The 14,668-nt window shown below is 40.8% G+C and overlaps 1 protein-coding gene across 2 annotated transcripts in view; it reads right to left on the reverse strand.

Moving 5' to 3' along the window:
* Positions 1–3,325: 3,325 nt before the first annotated feature.
* LOC139756507 (3-oxoacyl-[acyl-carrier-protein] reductase FabG-like) overlaps positions 3,326–14,668 on the reverse strand; it is a 48,146-nt gene continuing 36,803 nt past the window's right edge. For both annotated transcript variants that reach the window (XM_071675955.1, XM_071675954.1), the window contains one exon: positions 3,326–6,648. In XM_071675955.1, coding sequence (XP_071532056.1) covers positions 6,505–6,648 — 144 coding nt within the window. In that variant the 3' untranslated portion in view covers positions 3,326–6,504. The remainder of the gene's footprint in view (positions 6,649–14,668) is intronic.

Raw genomic sequence — 14,668 nt, forward strand, 5'->3', positions numbered from 1 at the left:
TATACTGGGGTTGACGTGCTGTCAGTGGATTGAATCAGGGCATGTGAAGCATCTGGGGTAAACCATGGAAAGCTGTGTAGGTATGTATATTTGCGTGTGTGGACGTATGTATATACATGTGTATGGGGGTGGGTTGGGCCATTTCTTTCGTCTGTTTCCTTGCGCTACCTCGCAAACGCGGGAGACAGCGACAAAAAAAAAAAAAAATGCATATGTATGGGGATAGGGGAAAAGAATACTTCCCATGTATTCCCTGCGTGTCATAAAAGGTGACTAAAAGGGGAGGGAGCAGGGGGCTGGAAATCCTCCCCTCATTTTTATTTTTCCAAAACAAGGAACAGAGAAAGGGGCCAAGTGAGGATATTCCCTCTAAGGCTCAGTCCTCTGTTCTTAATGCTACCTCACTAATGCAGGAAATGGCGAATATGTATGAAAAAAAATTTACGTGTATGTTCATGTATGTATATATAGGTGGATGGGTCTTTCTTTGTTGGTTTCTGGCGCTACCTTGCTGATGTGGGAAATGGCGATCAAGCATAATAATAAAAAAAATGTATATTAAACCTTTTGTTCTTTATTTTAATTGATGATTTATCAGTAGGTTGATTATACAATAATCTGAATTCTTACCAATTATTGACTAACAGGTATATTACCGATACTAACTACCTGGGTATCAGGAGGGTTAGTGACGGCTGCATAGTGAGCCAGCACTTTAGTGGTTGGGTATCAGGAGGGTTAGTGATGGCTGCATAGTGAGCCAGCACTTTAGTGGTTGTGAAGTTGTTTTCCTCTGACCCTGGTAGTTGTCTTTTCTTCTACCTCACCCACATGGGGACTGCTGGCATTCTGTCCTCAAACATGGAATCTCTCCTTGTCACACACTACACTTGACAACACTTAACTCACACAATGGTGACCAAGCATAATAATAGAAAATTTATATTAAACCTTTTGTTCTTAATTTTAGTTGATGATGTATCAGTAGGTTGATTATACAATAATCTTGAATTCTTATCGATTATTGACTAACAGGTATATTACCAATACTGACTACCTGGGTATCAGGAGGGTTAGTGACGGCTGCATAGTGAGCCAGCACTTTAGCGGTTGTGAAGATGTTTTCCTCTGACCCTGGTAGTTGTCTTTTCTTTCTACCTCACCCGCATGGGGACTGCTGGCATTCCGTCCTCAAACATGAAATCTCTCCTTGTCAAACACTACACTTGTCACAGCACCTAACTCACACAACTCTTTCTTCCTAATTCTAGAGTTTGTGGTGAGTTCTGTTCACTAGCCCTGCCTTTTTAGAAGGAGCAATAGATAGAAGTAGTAGGTAGGAACATTAGAGAGGTTCATTAGGTAGAAACATGGTGTAGAAGTATTAGGTAGGAACATTAGCTGGGAGCATCAGGAAGAAGTAGTAGGTTGAAACATTAGAAACATTTGGTAATAGTAACTGGTAGAACATTAAGTAGGAGCCTCTGTAAACACTGCACTAGATTTGCCCTTTGCCAGTTGCCTGTTAAGGGTGAGGCACTAAATGCAAAGAAGTGACCCTTGAGTTCACCAGTAATGAAGCCTCCTTTGCCATGGCATCTCCTTGAGGGGCTTTCCAGAGGGAATAGATAGATAGTAGTTAGTAGGCAGCCACCAACCAGGGAAGACTATTACTGTTACTACCTGCCTGGGTATTAGGAGGGTCAGTGATGGTGCATACAGAGCCAGTACTTCAATGGTTATAAAGTAGCACTCCTTTGACCAAAGTAGCTGTCTTTTTTTCTGCCTAACCCACACGTGGACTGCAGCCATTCTGTCCACAAATTTACAGTCTCTCCTTGTCATATACAACATTTGACAAACACTTAACTCACACAACTCATTCTTCCTAACTCTAGATTTTTTGTTGGTAAGTGCTGTGCTGTAGCCCTGCCTTCTGGCAAAATGGTAGGAGCAATAGATAGAAGTAGTAGGTAGGAACATTAGACAGGAGCTTTACGTAAAAACATTAGGTAGAAATAGTAGGTAGGAACATTAGCTGAGAGCATTATTTAGAAGCAGTAGGTTGGAAAATTAGGTGGGAGCCTGTGAAAATGCTGTGCAAGTGTTTGCCTCTGCCAGTGGCTTGTTTAGAGTGAGGCACTGAAAGCTAATAAGCATCACAGGAGTTCACCAGTTGTGGAGACTTTTGCCATGGCCACCCCCTAAAGGGAGTTCCCGTAGGGAATAAGCATCGAAGATATAGATGTATTATTAACAGGTTGATCATATATTGTTTCTAGTGAAATAATGTAATTGGTAAACTGAAATGTCATGTGTTGCTATTATCTCTTACATCTATTTCCCAGCACACTAAAACTATCATAATGAACGTAAGAAAACTTCGTAAAAATGTAATACAAAAGTATGATACATGAAATGATGTTTACAATGATATATTGTGACAAATTAACTAGTGGTGTAGCAGTTTTAACTACCTAGTTAGCAGTTTTGTGGATCATTTGCCACAACTGTGAAATATACTGAACAGCTAGTCAGGAGTAAACAGATGATTGGTTTAGGTGGAACAAGGGAGAGTATATGGTTGTCAGAAGAGTGAAAGTAAAGTAATTATGATACAGAACAGAAAAGGACAGAGAAATGATACACCAGGAACTTAGGACAGTGGTCATTCTCATGCTACAGGCATCAGGCCATCAGAATCCTTAATATGTTCTCATAGCTATGATTATGTGTAGCAGTTGCAAGCAGCATGGATGAGCATGAGCAGTGTTGAGATTGCTTCCCTACCAGACAACCTTACATATGTGTAGCAGTTGCAGGCAACACGGATGAGCATGAGCAGTGTTGAGATTGCTTACCTACCAGACAACCATACATATTTGTAACAGAGTTAGTGTGTACTATTATGTAAAAATGACAAGTGTTACTGTGGGTTATGTTAAATCATTGATTAGATACTTGTGATTGATTATAATTGGTAGTGAGTGTTGTAAGCACTGCATCAGTTGTGTTAGATTATGTGATTGGATTAAGATGATTTTGTCTGGTAACCAAGATAGTTGTAAAGACAGTTTTTTGTTCAACATACAGTCACAGAGTACCGGAAAACTTATGCTTACTGGAAAGATCTTTTGGATCTATGTTTCATCTTCACAGTGTGAAGGGATTAATTATCTTGCATGATCTACTGGAGAATGGTGACATAGTGCTCTCTAATTGTCAAAGGTCTTCAGTGACCTGTAGTTCACCCAAGGACATTTCTGAGAAGATTGTATGGTTACCTACGGACAGCACAAGGATTGTGAAAGGATGGTGTTTCAGATTTCAGATTTCAAAAGTGTATTCTCAAGTGAATAGTGATTCAATCAAAAATACTAATACATGGGAGTTATGCAGACATATATTCATAATATATAAGGAATATCACAAAGGAACTAGTTAGATCATACGGGGTAGCTACAGATCTAGAATGTGGAAAGAATATCAAAATGAAAAATGAAAATACATGTATATTTGAAAGACCAAGTGCTAAGAATATACTTGCTTAGCATTTCTTCTAAGCTAAAGCCTGAGCTAACTTTTACATTCAGATGTGATTTTTAAAATGTTTGTCAAGAGTAAAGAGACCCCTCTCCACAAAACAGTGGACTGCTCGCATTACAATATTGCAGTTTCAAGTGGCATCTAGTAACAATTGAGTGTGTACATTATCCTCAAAGATGACCTTTCACAGTAATGTGTATTAGTAGTCAAAGAGAATTATGGATCTTCATATCTCTTAATGTAATCTGTCTTGGTTGAAAAACTTTATGATACATTGTTATGGGCTCCTTGTGTAATATCATTAGAGGCATTACCAATAAAGTACTGTGGCACCAATTTGATATCAACTATAGGTACTTTTCAATGCACTCATAAGGTTATTGATAAGCCTCAGCAATCAAAAAACTCTCAATCACTTGGCAGTAGTATTTTGAATTGAGACACCATTATTCCAGCTCACTCCATGAAATAAGTTTCCAGTTTCCCTGTTGGGTCACCAGAATATCAAGGCATGCACCTGTTTGTACCTGACAGGGACAAGTGTGTAATGTCATTTTCAAGTCACCTGGTTGATAAATAACCAGTTTCCTTTGGTTTATAGCTCATCACACCACTGTCCTTTTATGTCTTGCCAGAGATATTTCTGCTCATTGGGAGAAAGTCTGTATCGCTAAGTTCTTTATAACTGGCTTCATACCCTTATTAACCTGTCATCAGTTCCCTTGTAAATCTGCTGATGTTTGGGGTGCCCATCCAGACCTCTTTGCACAGCCAGGAACCTAGCATTATGAGTCCCAACAACTGATACATTTAGGAAGGACTCTTTTACCTTGGACAATTCTCTTACTTCTTCCTGCTACTAATCACTATCCTAGCTGCTAGCCTAGGTTTTATGTTTGTTTTCCTCAGGATGTTAATGGTAAAAACCACACATGGCCTTAAGAGTCATGCTGCCAAGCCCTGTCCCTGCAACACTGATATTTCCCACTGAAAGTTGGTCTTCAGATGAAGCATTCCACCTTGCATGGAAAACAGCTGAGAATACAAAGCTTTTCTTGTAAGTGCCTCTACCAGACAGCAGTAACTAAATTCTTCTACCTATCATGTACCTCTTCTTGTATTTCAATTTCTAGAAGAGGAAACAGAAGGAGGAGTCAGGCAGGGAGTGCTCATCCTCCTTGAAGGCCCATATTGGTGTGTCTGAATGTTTGTGGTTGTAACCAAGATGGGAGAGAGGAGAGATAGGTAGAATGCTTGAGGAAAGAAACCAGTATGTTCTAGCTCTGACTGAAATGAAGCTCAAGAGTAAAAGGGAAGACTGGTTATGATATGACTTAGGAGTAAACTCAGGGGTTGGTGAGGAGACAAGAGCTAAGGAAGGAGTAGCACTGTTCCTGAAGCAGTGGTGGTAGTGTGTGTGATGGAGTGTAAGGAAGTAAATTGTAAATTGGTGTGATTAAAACTGAAAGTGGATGGCAAGAGATGGCTTATTATTAGTGCATACACACCTGGCTATAGGATCAATTGATGGTGAAGATCCTCATCTCCATACAGATGTCCAAAGTCCAGATGGATGGAGAGTGGATCATGGGATGGTTTAAGTTTCTCCACTTTGCAAGGTTATCCAGATCCAAAGTTATGTGATGGTGAAGATCCTTCATTTCTTAAGGTTATCCAGGATCAGATGGCTGGAGACAGGCTCATGTAATGGGGAAGACCTTCACTCTATAGGATATACAGGTCCAGAGGACTGGAAGTAGGGTCATGTGATAGTGAAGATCCTCCCTTTACAAGGATATCCAGATCCATGTAACTGGAGACAAGATCATGTGATGGTGAAGATCATTACTTCAAAAGGAGATACAGGTCCATCCACATGGTTGGAGAGAGTTATGTGATGGTGAAGATCCTCCACTTCAGATGCCCAGGTGGCTGGAGATAGGGTCATGTGATAGTGAAGATCCTGTACTTCATATATCCAAGTCTAGGGGACTGGATACAAGGTCATGGGATGATGATCCTCCACTTAAAATGGATTCTGGGTCCAGGTAAATGGAGATAGGCTTATGGGATGGTAAAGATCCTCCACTTCGCAATGATGTCCAGATGACTGAAGTTGGGCCATGTGATGTGAAGGTCCTCCACTTCATAACATTATGATGTCCAGGTATTTGGAGATAGGATTGTGTGATGGAGAAGATCCTCCACTTCATAAGGATATCCAGGTCCAGGGAACTACATATAGTGTCATGTGATGGTAAAGATCCTCCACTCCAAAAGGATGTTCAAGTTCATGTGGCTGGAGATAGGATCACATGATGGTGAAGATCCACCACTTTCACAAGGATATTCGGGTTCAGGTGGCTGAGATAAGATCATGTGATGGTGAAGATCCTCTACTTCATATGGATATCTATGTCCAGGTGACTGGAGATTTGATTGTGTGATGGCGAACATCCTACAAAGCATAAGGATATCCAGGACCAGGTGGCTGGTGGAAGGATCATGTAAAAGAGAAGATATTCCATTTCATGAGATTATCCAGGCCCAGATGACTGAAGATAGGGTCATGTGGTGAAGATCTTCCACTTCGTAAGGATATACATGTCCAGGTGACTGGAGACAACCATAACCATCCTCATGTGGGGTTTAGGACAGTGCTAGATGTTAGATGGATCCACCACTACAGGTGGTGCTGTAGGTGGGTGTAGGTAGTAGCCACTAGATTTTAATGGATCTTCTGCTGCAGTTGAGGATTTAGGTGAAGGTTTTGACAGTGGCCGCTTGATACCAATGGGTCTACCACCAAAGGTGGTGGTGTTCATTGCGGCCACTTGATACCAATGGATGTACCACCACAGGTGGTGCTATTGGTGGTGTTATTGGTAGCAGCTGCTAGATGCCAGTGGATCTGATGCAACAGGTTGGTGAAGCAGATGGTCTCTTAGGCTGTAGATGCTAGAGAGTGATGGATCTTCCACCACACGTGGTGATGCCACTACCGGTGATGTAGGAGGCAGCAGGAGAGGCCAGGAAAACCACAGCATCAGCCACCTCATGACCCGTACCAGCCCGGCCCAGTGGCGTCTTAGACAACCACTCCTGTAATGACCACATCATTATGCTCTCAACTAGGCTGTAGTAACCACAATCATAGCAACTGATGCCATCAACATATATGTTACATCTGAATGATCAAACAATTTTCTTGCTAAGTATGAATATTACTGATAACTAAAGCAGTGTACAGTAGTAATAATACCTAGTCATGGATAGGAAAAGCCACAGAATAGTGGCAGTAAGGTCATAGAGTTTACTGGTAAATAGTTGACAGTTTCTGTTTGCTTTGTTTCAGTAAATAAATCTCTAGAAACTTTCGTGAAGGACATAGTAAGGTCTACCTGTGGAATTTAGGGACACTTGTCTAGTATTTGCAATATATAGTTTGCTCTTACAACACAGAGTAAAAGATAAGGAAAATCCAGTATGAAATCCATAGCTGGCCTGTACTGAAGATAAGGGGTTGGCCAGACTGCAGCTACCACTGTATGGCAAATATTAAGAGGATTACCACTGTGTCAATACATAATAGATACACGAGATAAACCCACACACAGGCAGGTGGGACCATGCTGACTTATGGTTAGTAACACTAACCACTACACCAAAGAGGCCCATGGTTTATGTGTAATTACCTATTTGTAGTGTAAGGGGAAGGGGTTCTACACTCATGGGGCCCTATTTCTTAAATTTTGTATTATACAAATATTTACAATTCTGTATGCTTTCCACATATGCCATCTCATAACTCAGCATGTTCCATTCATCCTCCACTCTTATACCTGAAAAGGACTTCTTTACTTCTAAGAAGTTTCTTGCTTAATTTCATGCTGTGTCTGATAGTTACTCTATCCTTGCAGCATTTGAAGAAGTCTTTTCTTTTTATGTCATCATGCTGATTTAAAACCCAAAGGTTCTGATTAAGTTACCCTTATTCTTCTATCTGCTGTGGTGAACAAATCAGACCTCTAGCCTTTCCCTGCTACTTAGCTCTCATAATTCTGGTACCATCTTTGTTGCCCTCCTCTGGACCTTAGTGCCTCTTTAAGTGTAGTAAACAAACTTGAGAAGCATATTCTTATTTTGGCATGCTTTTCTAATATTTGCCAAATGACAGTTTGTCTCTAGATGAACTATCATCCTTAGGTGGAACTATGGCGACAGGTTAAGGACATGTCAACTCCTAAGATTCTCTCACAAATATATTCCTGCTCTTTATTTCCGACAGGATGATATTCATATCGAGACCTTCTTTTACTGTATCCCATCCTCATTACTTTACATTTACACAGGTTGAACTTAATCAGCCAAGTACTACACCAGTCCTGGAGTTTACCTAGATCTCCTTGTAAACTTAGGCAATCCTCCATGCTTTTCATTTCCCTTATGACCTTAGCATCATCCACAAACATATTCAGTTAGGAAAAAAATCCCTTAGACAAGTCATTCACAGGAAGAGAATTGGTTCTAGAACAGAGCCCTGTGACACATCACTGATAATGTCAACCCATCATGAAAATATTCCTCTTACATTTGTACTTTATTCACCTTCCCAAAGGTACTTTATTTCAGTTATCAGAGGAGTCTCCTTATTCCTGCCCAAAGATCCAGCTTCTTTACTAGCCTCCTGTATAGTAAATAGTCAGATGTTTTCTGACATTTCAGTTACAGACAATCCACCCAGCATTCTCTTTTGTGTAAAACAGAGATCACTCTTTCATAGAAATCTGTCCCTGAGACTGTGTTATCTCTAACTTAGGTAGTTTCTTATTTGCAGGAAATCACCCACTTGCTCCTGATTATTTTTCCCAGTACCTTACATTCACATTAGGGAGACCATTCTGTAGTCCAGTGCATCATCTCCAGTCGCATTTCTTATAAACAGGTGTGATGATTGCCTTCTTCCACTCCTTTGAAACTTTCAAGTAATCTATCAGGCGTATCTGCACATATCAGAGCTTATGGAGAAATTTCATCAGGATCAGGAGCTTTATATAAGTCAATACTCTTCAATACTCTGTGTTTTTCTTTTTTCTTGATAAGTGCTTTTCGAGACCACATTCCACCCTACTGGTGAAGGGGGTATAGTGCCTTACACTGTGAAAACACTTCTGAACTTGTTGTTCAGTTCCTCACATATCCTTACATCTTCTACAATACTTTGGTCTGAGTGCCCTGGTTCTTGCTACTGAACTCCATTTCTCGATTTTGTTACACTGATATTATTCATTTTTTTTGTTTCCACAACTATATTTCCCTTTTGAGTCTAGTCTCATCTCTGCTCTTTTAGCATCCTCATTTACCATGTAACAAACTCAATAATACGTGATCACTTTCGGTTGATGCATTATATATGATATGCTAAATTTACATACTACTGTGTGAAGGTCAGATCTAGTAATGATGGTATATCAGTCCCTCTGGTTGGAGCATACTCATTGACATGCTAGATACGAAATCTCTTGAACTCATTTCTATGACTCTGCCTTAGTGAGAATCCAACTTTCCCAGCCTTTATCTTTATAAATGAAATCACCTATACCTATCTGTAATTGCCTATTTGTACTATACAGGGAAGGGAGTTTTACACATGTAGGATCCCATCCCTTGAACACTTTCCATGATCATAAAACATCTTCAGTTTAGGTCGGCTGTCTAAATCAATCATGTCCTCAGTCAATCTTCCATTTTTCCACCTCTCCTTCACTATAAGTATTTCTTTACATCCATATTTACAAGTTTCTTCATTTCATGTTATGTCCCATGGCTGCTCTTCCCCTTCATCTCTCATAGAACTTTCCCGTATCCGCTTTGTTGGCTATTTTTCAAACTCAAGGGTTATGATCAGGTCACCCATTAGTCTTCTCTCTTACAAGGTAGGTAAATCTCAAGCCTCCAGCCTTTCCCTGCAGCTTGGCTCTCTTAATTCTGATACTATCTCTCCTCTGGACCTTCTCTATGAACTCTTTCTGCTTCTGTAGGTATAGTGACCAAGCCTGAGAAGCATATGGATTCCCGTGGTGTAGCAGTTAGCAATCCTGACCATAATGCATTCACGGGCTGCCCAGGTTCAAGCGCACAGATTCTAATCTTGGTTGCAGCAGTCAGTCGACAATCAACCCAGCTGTTCATCCACCTCTCGAGGTTGGTCGATGAAATGAGTACCTGGCTCAGGCTATTCCTAGGGATAGGGGAGATAGAATACTTCCCACATATTCCCGATGTCATACAAGGCAACTAAATGGGGTGGGAGCGGGCGGCAGGAAACCTCCTGTTCTTTGTATTTCCATTTCTAAAAGGGGAAATAGAAGGAGTCAAGCAGGGAGTACTCATCCTCCTCCAAGGCTCAGATTGGGGTGTCTGAGTGTGTGTGAATGTAACCAAGATGAGAAAAAAGGAGAGACAGGCAGTATGTTTGAGGAAAGAAACCTGGATGTTCTGGCTCTGAGTGAAATCAAACTCAAGGGTAAAAGGGGAAGAGTGGTTTGGGAAAGTCTTGGGAGTAAAGTCAGGGGTTGGTGAAAGGACAAGAGCTAAGGAGGAGTAAGCACTACCCCTGAAGCACGAGTTGTTGGAGTATGTGATAGAGTGTAAGAAAGTGAGTTCTAGAATGATGTCGGGTAAAACTAAAGTGGATGGAGAGAGATGGGTGATTATTGATGCCTATGCACCTCGTCATTAAAAGAATCATGAGAGGCAAGTGTTTTGGGAGCAGCTGAGTGAGTGTGTCAGCAGCTTTGATGCACAAGACCAGGTTTTAGTGATGTGTGATGTAAATGTGAAGTTAGTAATGTGGTAGTTGCATGATTGGTGTACATGGGGTATTCAGTGTTATGAATAGAATTGGTGAAGAGCTTTTGGATTAGCGTGCTGAAAAAGGACTGGTAATTGGAATACCTGGTTTAAAGAGAGATATACATAAGTATACAAATGTGAGTAGGAGAGATGGTCAAAGGGCATTATTGGATTACGTGTTAATTCAAAGGTGTGTAAAAGAGAGACTTTTAGATGATAATGCACTAAGAGGTAAAGGAGAAGATTTGTAAAGGTTTTCAAAAAGAAGAGAGAATGTTGGGGAGAAGAGAGTGGTGAGAGTAAGTGAGCTTGGAAAGGAGACTTGTGTGAGGAAGTACCAGGAGGGAATGAGTGTAGAACAGCAAAAGGTGAGAGCAAATGATGTGAGGGGAGTGAGGAATGGGATGTATTTAGGGAAGCAGTTATGGCATGTGCAAAAGATGCATTGGCATGAGACAGGCGGGAGATGGGCAGATTAGAGAGGGTAGTGAATGATGGGATGAAGAAGTAAAGTTGTTAATGAAAGAGAAAATGGAGGTGTTTGGACAATACTTGCAAGGAAGGAGTGCAAATGACTGGGAGATGTATAAAAGAAAGTGGCAGGAGGTCAAGAGAAAGGTGCAAGGGTTGAAAAAGAGGGCAAATGAGAGTTGGGGTGAGAGAGTATCATTATACTTTAGGGAGAATAAGAAGATGTGTTGGAAGGAGGTAGATAATGCGCATAAGACAAGAGAACAAATGGGAACATCAGTGAAGGGGGCAAGTGGGGAAGTAATAACAGGCAGTGATGACGTGAGAAGGGGATGGAGTGAGTATTTTGAAGGTTTGTTGAATGTGTTTGATGATAGAGTGACAGATATAGGGTGTTTTGGTTAGGGTGCTGTGCAAAGTGAGAGGGGTCAGAGAGAATGGTTTGGTTAAGAAAGTGAAATCCGGTAAGGCGGAAGGTTTGAATGATATTGAAGTAGAATTTATTAAGAAAGGAGTGACCGTGTTGTTCATTGGTTGGTAAAGATATTCAGTGTATGTATGGATCAAGGTGAAGTGCTTTAGGATTGGCAGAATGCATGCATAGTGCCATTGTACAAAGCCAAAGGGAATAAGATTGTTGAGTATTCCTGGGAAATTATATGGGAGGGTATTGATTGTGCGGGTGAAGGCATGTACAGAGCATCAGATTGGGAAGGAGCAGGGTGGTTTCAGAAGTGGTAGAGGATGTGTGGATCAGGTGTTTGCTTTGAAGAATGTGTGTGAGAAATACTTAGGAAAACAGATGGATTTGTATGTAGCATTTATGGATTTGGAGAAGGCTTATGACAGGGTCGATAAAGATGATTTGTGGAAGGTCTTAAGAGTATATGGTGTGGGAGGTAAGTTGTTAGAAGCAGCGAAAAGTTTCTACCTAGGATGTAAGGCATGTGTACGAGTAGGAAGAAAGGAGAGTGATTGGTTCCCAGTGAATGTCAGTCTGCAGCTGGGGTGTGTGATGTCCCTATGGTTGTTGAGTTTGTTTATGGATGGGTTGGTTTGGGAGGAAAATGCAAGAGTTTTGGAGAGAGGGCGAGTATGCAGTCTGCTGGGGATGAGAGACTCAGTTGTTGTTCACCGATGATACAGCTCTAGTGGCTGATTTGAGTGAGAAACTGCAAAAGTTGGTGAGTGATTTGGAAAAGTGTGTGAACAGAGAAAATTGAGAGTAAATATGAATAAAAGCAAGGTGATTAGGTTCAGTAGGGCTGAGGGACAAGTTAATTGGGATGTAAGTTTGAATGAAGAAAAATTGGAAGACGGTGGAGTGTTTTAGATATCTGGGAGTGGACTTAACAGAGAGTGGAACCATGGAAGCAGAAGTGAGTCACAGGGTGGGGGGGATGAAGTTCTGGGAGCTATGAAGAGTGTGTGGAAGGAGAGGACATTATCTTGGAGAGCAAAACTGGGTATGTTTGAAGGAATAGTAGTTCCAACAATACTATATGGTCGAGAGGCATGAGCTACAGATAGGATTGTACAGAGGAGGGTGGATGTGTTGGAAATGAAATGTTTGAGGACAATAAGTGGTGTGAGGTGGTTTCATCGAGCAAGTAATAAAAGGATAAGAGATGTGTGTAGAAATAAAAAGAGTGTGGTTGAAAGAGCAGTGGAGGGTGTGTTGAAATGGTTCAGACATATGGAGATAATGAATGATGAAAGACTGACAAAGAGGACATATGTGTCAGAGGTGGAAGGGACAAGGAGAAGCAGGAGACCGAACTGGAGGTGGAAGGATGGATGAAAAAGATTTTGAGTGATCGGGACCTGAACATACAGGAGGGTGAGAGGTGTGCAAGGAATTGAGTGAATTGGAACAATATGGTATACCAGGGTCAATGTGGAGTCAATGGACTGAACCAGGGCATGTGAAATGCCTGGGGTAAACTACAGAAAGGTCTATGGGACGTGGATATGGATATGGAGCTGTGGTTTCAGTGCATTACACATGATAGTTAGAGACTGAGTGTGAATGAATGAGGCCTTTTTTGTCTGTTTTCTTCGTGCTACCTCACAATGCTGTTTCCTGTGGGGTAGGTTAGTGCCAGGAATAAATGAAGGCTTGCAAATATGAATGTGTGTATGTGTATATATGTATATGTCTGTGTATGTGTATCTGTGTCTACATTGAAATGTATATGTATGTATATGTGCGTGTATGGGCATCTATGTATATATGTGTGTATATAAGTGGTTGGGCCATTCTTCATCTGTTTCCTTGCACCAACTCATTAACATTGGAAATAGTGATTAAGTATAATAAATAAATATGAATATATATATAGATTTGTGTGTTAAAAAGCACTAGTGATTGGGATTACCTGGTTTAAAAAGAGAGATATATATAAGTTTACGTATGTAAGTAGGAGAGATGGCCAGAGAGCATTATTGGATTATGTGTTAATTCATAAGTTTGTGAAAGCGAGACTTTTGGATGTTAATGTGCTGGGAGGGGAAGCTGGAGGGATGTTTGATCATCATCTTGTGGAGGCGAAGGTGAAGATTTGTAGAGGTTTTCAGAAAAGAAGAGAGAATGTTTGGGTAAATAGAGTGGTGAGAGTAAGTGAGCTTGGAAAGGAGACTTGTGTGAGAAAGTACCAGGAGAGACTGAGTGAAGAATGGCAAAAGGTAAGAGCAAATGACGTAAGGGGAGTGAGGGAGGAATGGGATGCATTTAGAGAAGCAGTGACGGCTTGCACAAAAGATGCTTGTGGCATGAGAAAGGTGGGAGGTGGGCACATTAGAAAGGGTAGTGAGTGGTGGGATGAAGAAGTAAGATTGTTAGTGAAAGAGGAGAGAGAGGCATTTGGACAATTTTTGCAGGGAAGTAGTGCAAATGAGTGGGAGATATATAAAAGAAAGCAGCAGGATGTCAAGAGAAAAGTGCAAGAGGGGAAAAAGAGGGCAAATGAGAGTTGGGGTGAGAGATTATCATGAAGTTTTAAGGAAGAATAAAGAGATGATTTGGAAGGTGGTATATAAAGTGCATAAGACAAGAGAACTAATGGGAGCATCAGTGAAGGGGGCAAATGGTGAGGTAATAACAAGTAGTGGTGAGGTGAGAAGGAGATGGAGTGAGTATTTTAAAGGTTTGTTAAATGTGTTTGATGATAGAGTGGCAGATATAGGGTGTTTTGGTCCAGATGGTGTGCAAAGTGAAAGGGTCAGGGAGAATGGTTTGGTAAACAGAGAAGAAGTAGTGAAAGCTTTGCGGAAGATGAAAGCTGGCAAGGCAGCGGTTTTGGATGATACTGCAGTGGAATTTATGTAAAAAGGGGATGATTGTTGTTAATTAGTTGGTAAGGATATTCAATTTATGTATAGTCATTGTGAAGTGCCTGAGTTTGGTGGAATGCATGTATAGTGCCATTGTACAAAGGCAAAGGGGATAAAGGCGAATGATCAAATTGCAGAGGTATATGTTTGTTGAGTATTCTTGGGAAATTATATGGGAAGGTATTGATTTGAGAGGGGTAAAGTCATGTACAGAGCATCAGATTTGGAAAGAGCAATGTGGTTTCAGAAGTGGTAGAGGATGTGTGGATCAGGTGTTTGCTTTGAAGAATGTATGTGAGAAGCACTTAGAAAGGCAGACGGATTTGTATGTAGCATTTATAGGAGAAGGCATTGATAGGGTTGATAGAGATGCTTTCTGAAAGGTATCAAGAGTATATGGTGTGAAAGGTAAGTTGATAGAAGCAGTGAAAAGTTTTTATTAAGGTTGTAAAGCATGTGTATG

The sequence above is a fragment of the Panulirus ornatus genome, chromosome 22 (genome assembly GCF_036320965.1).
Source record: "Panulirus ornatus isolate Po-2019 chromosome 22, ASM3632096v1, whole genome shotgun sequence".
In the NCBI taxonomy this organism is placed as follows: domain Eukaryota; kingdom Metazoa; phylum Arthropoda; class Malacostraca; order Decapoda; family Palinuridae; genus Panulirus; species Panulirus ornatus.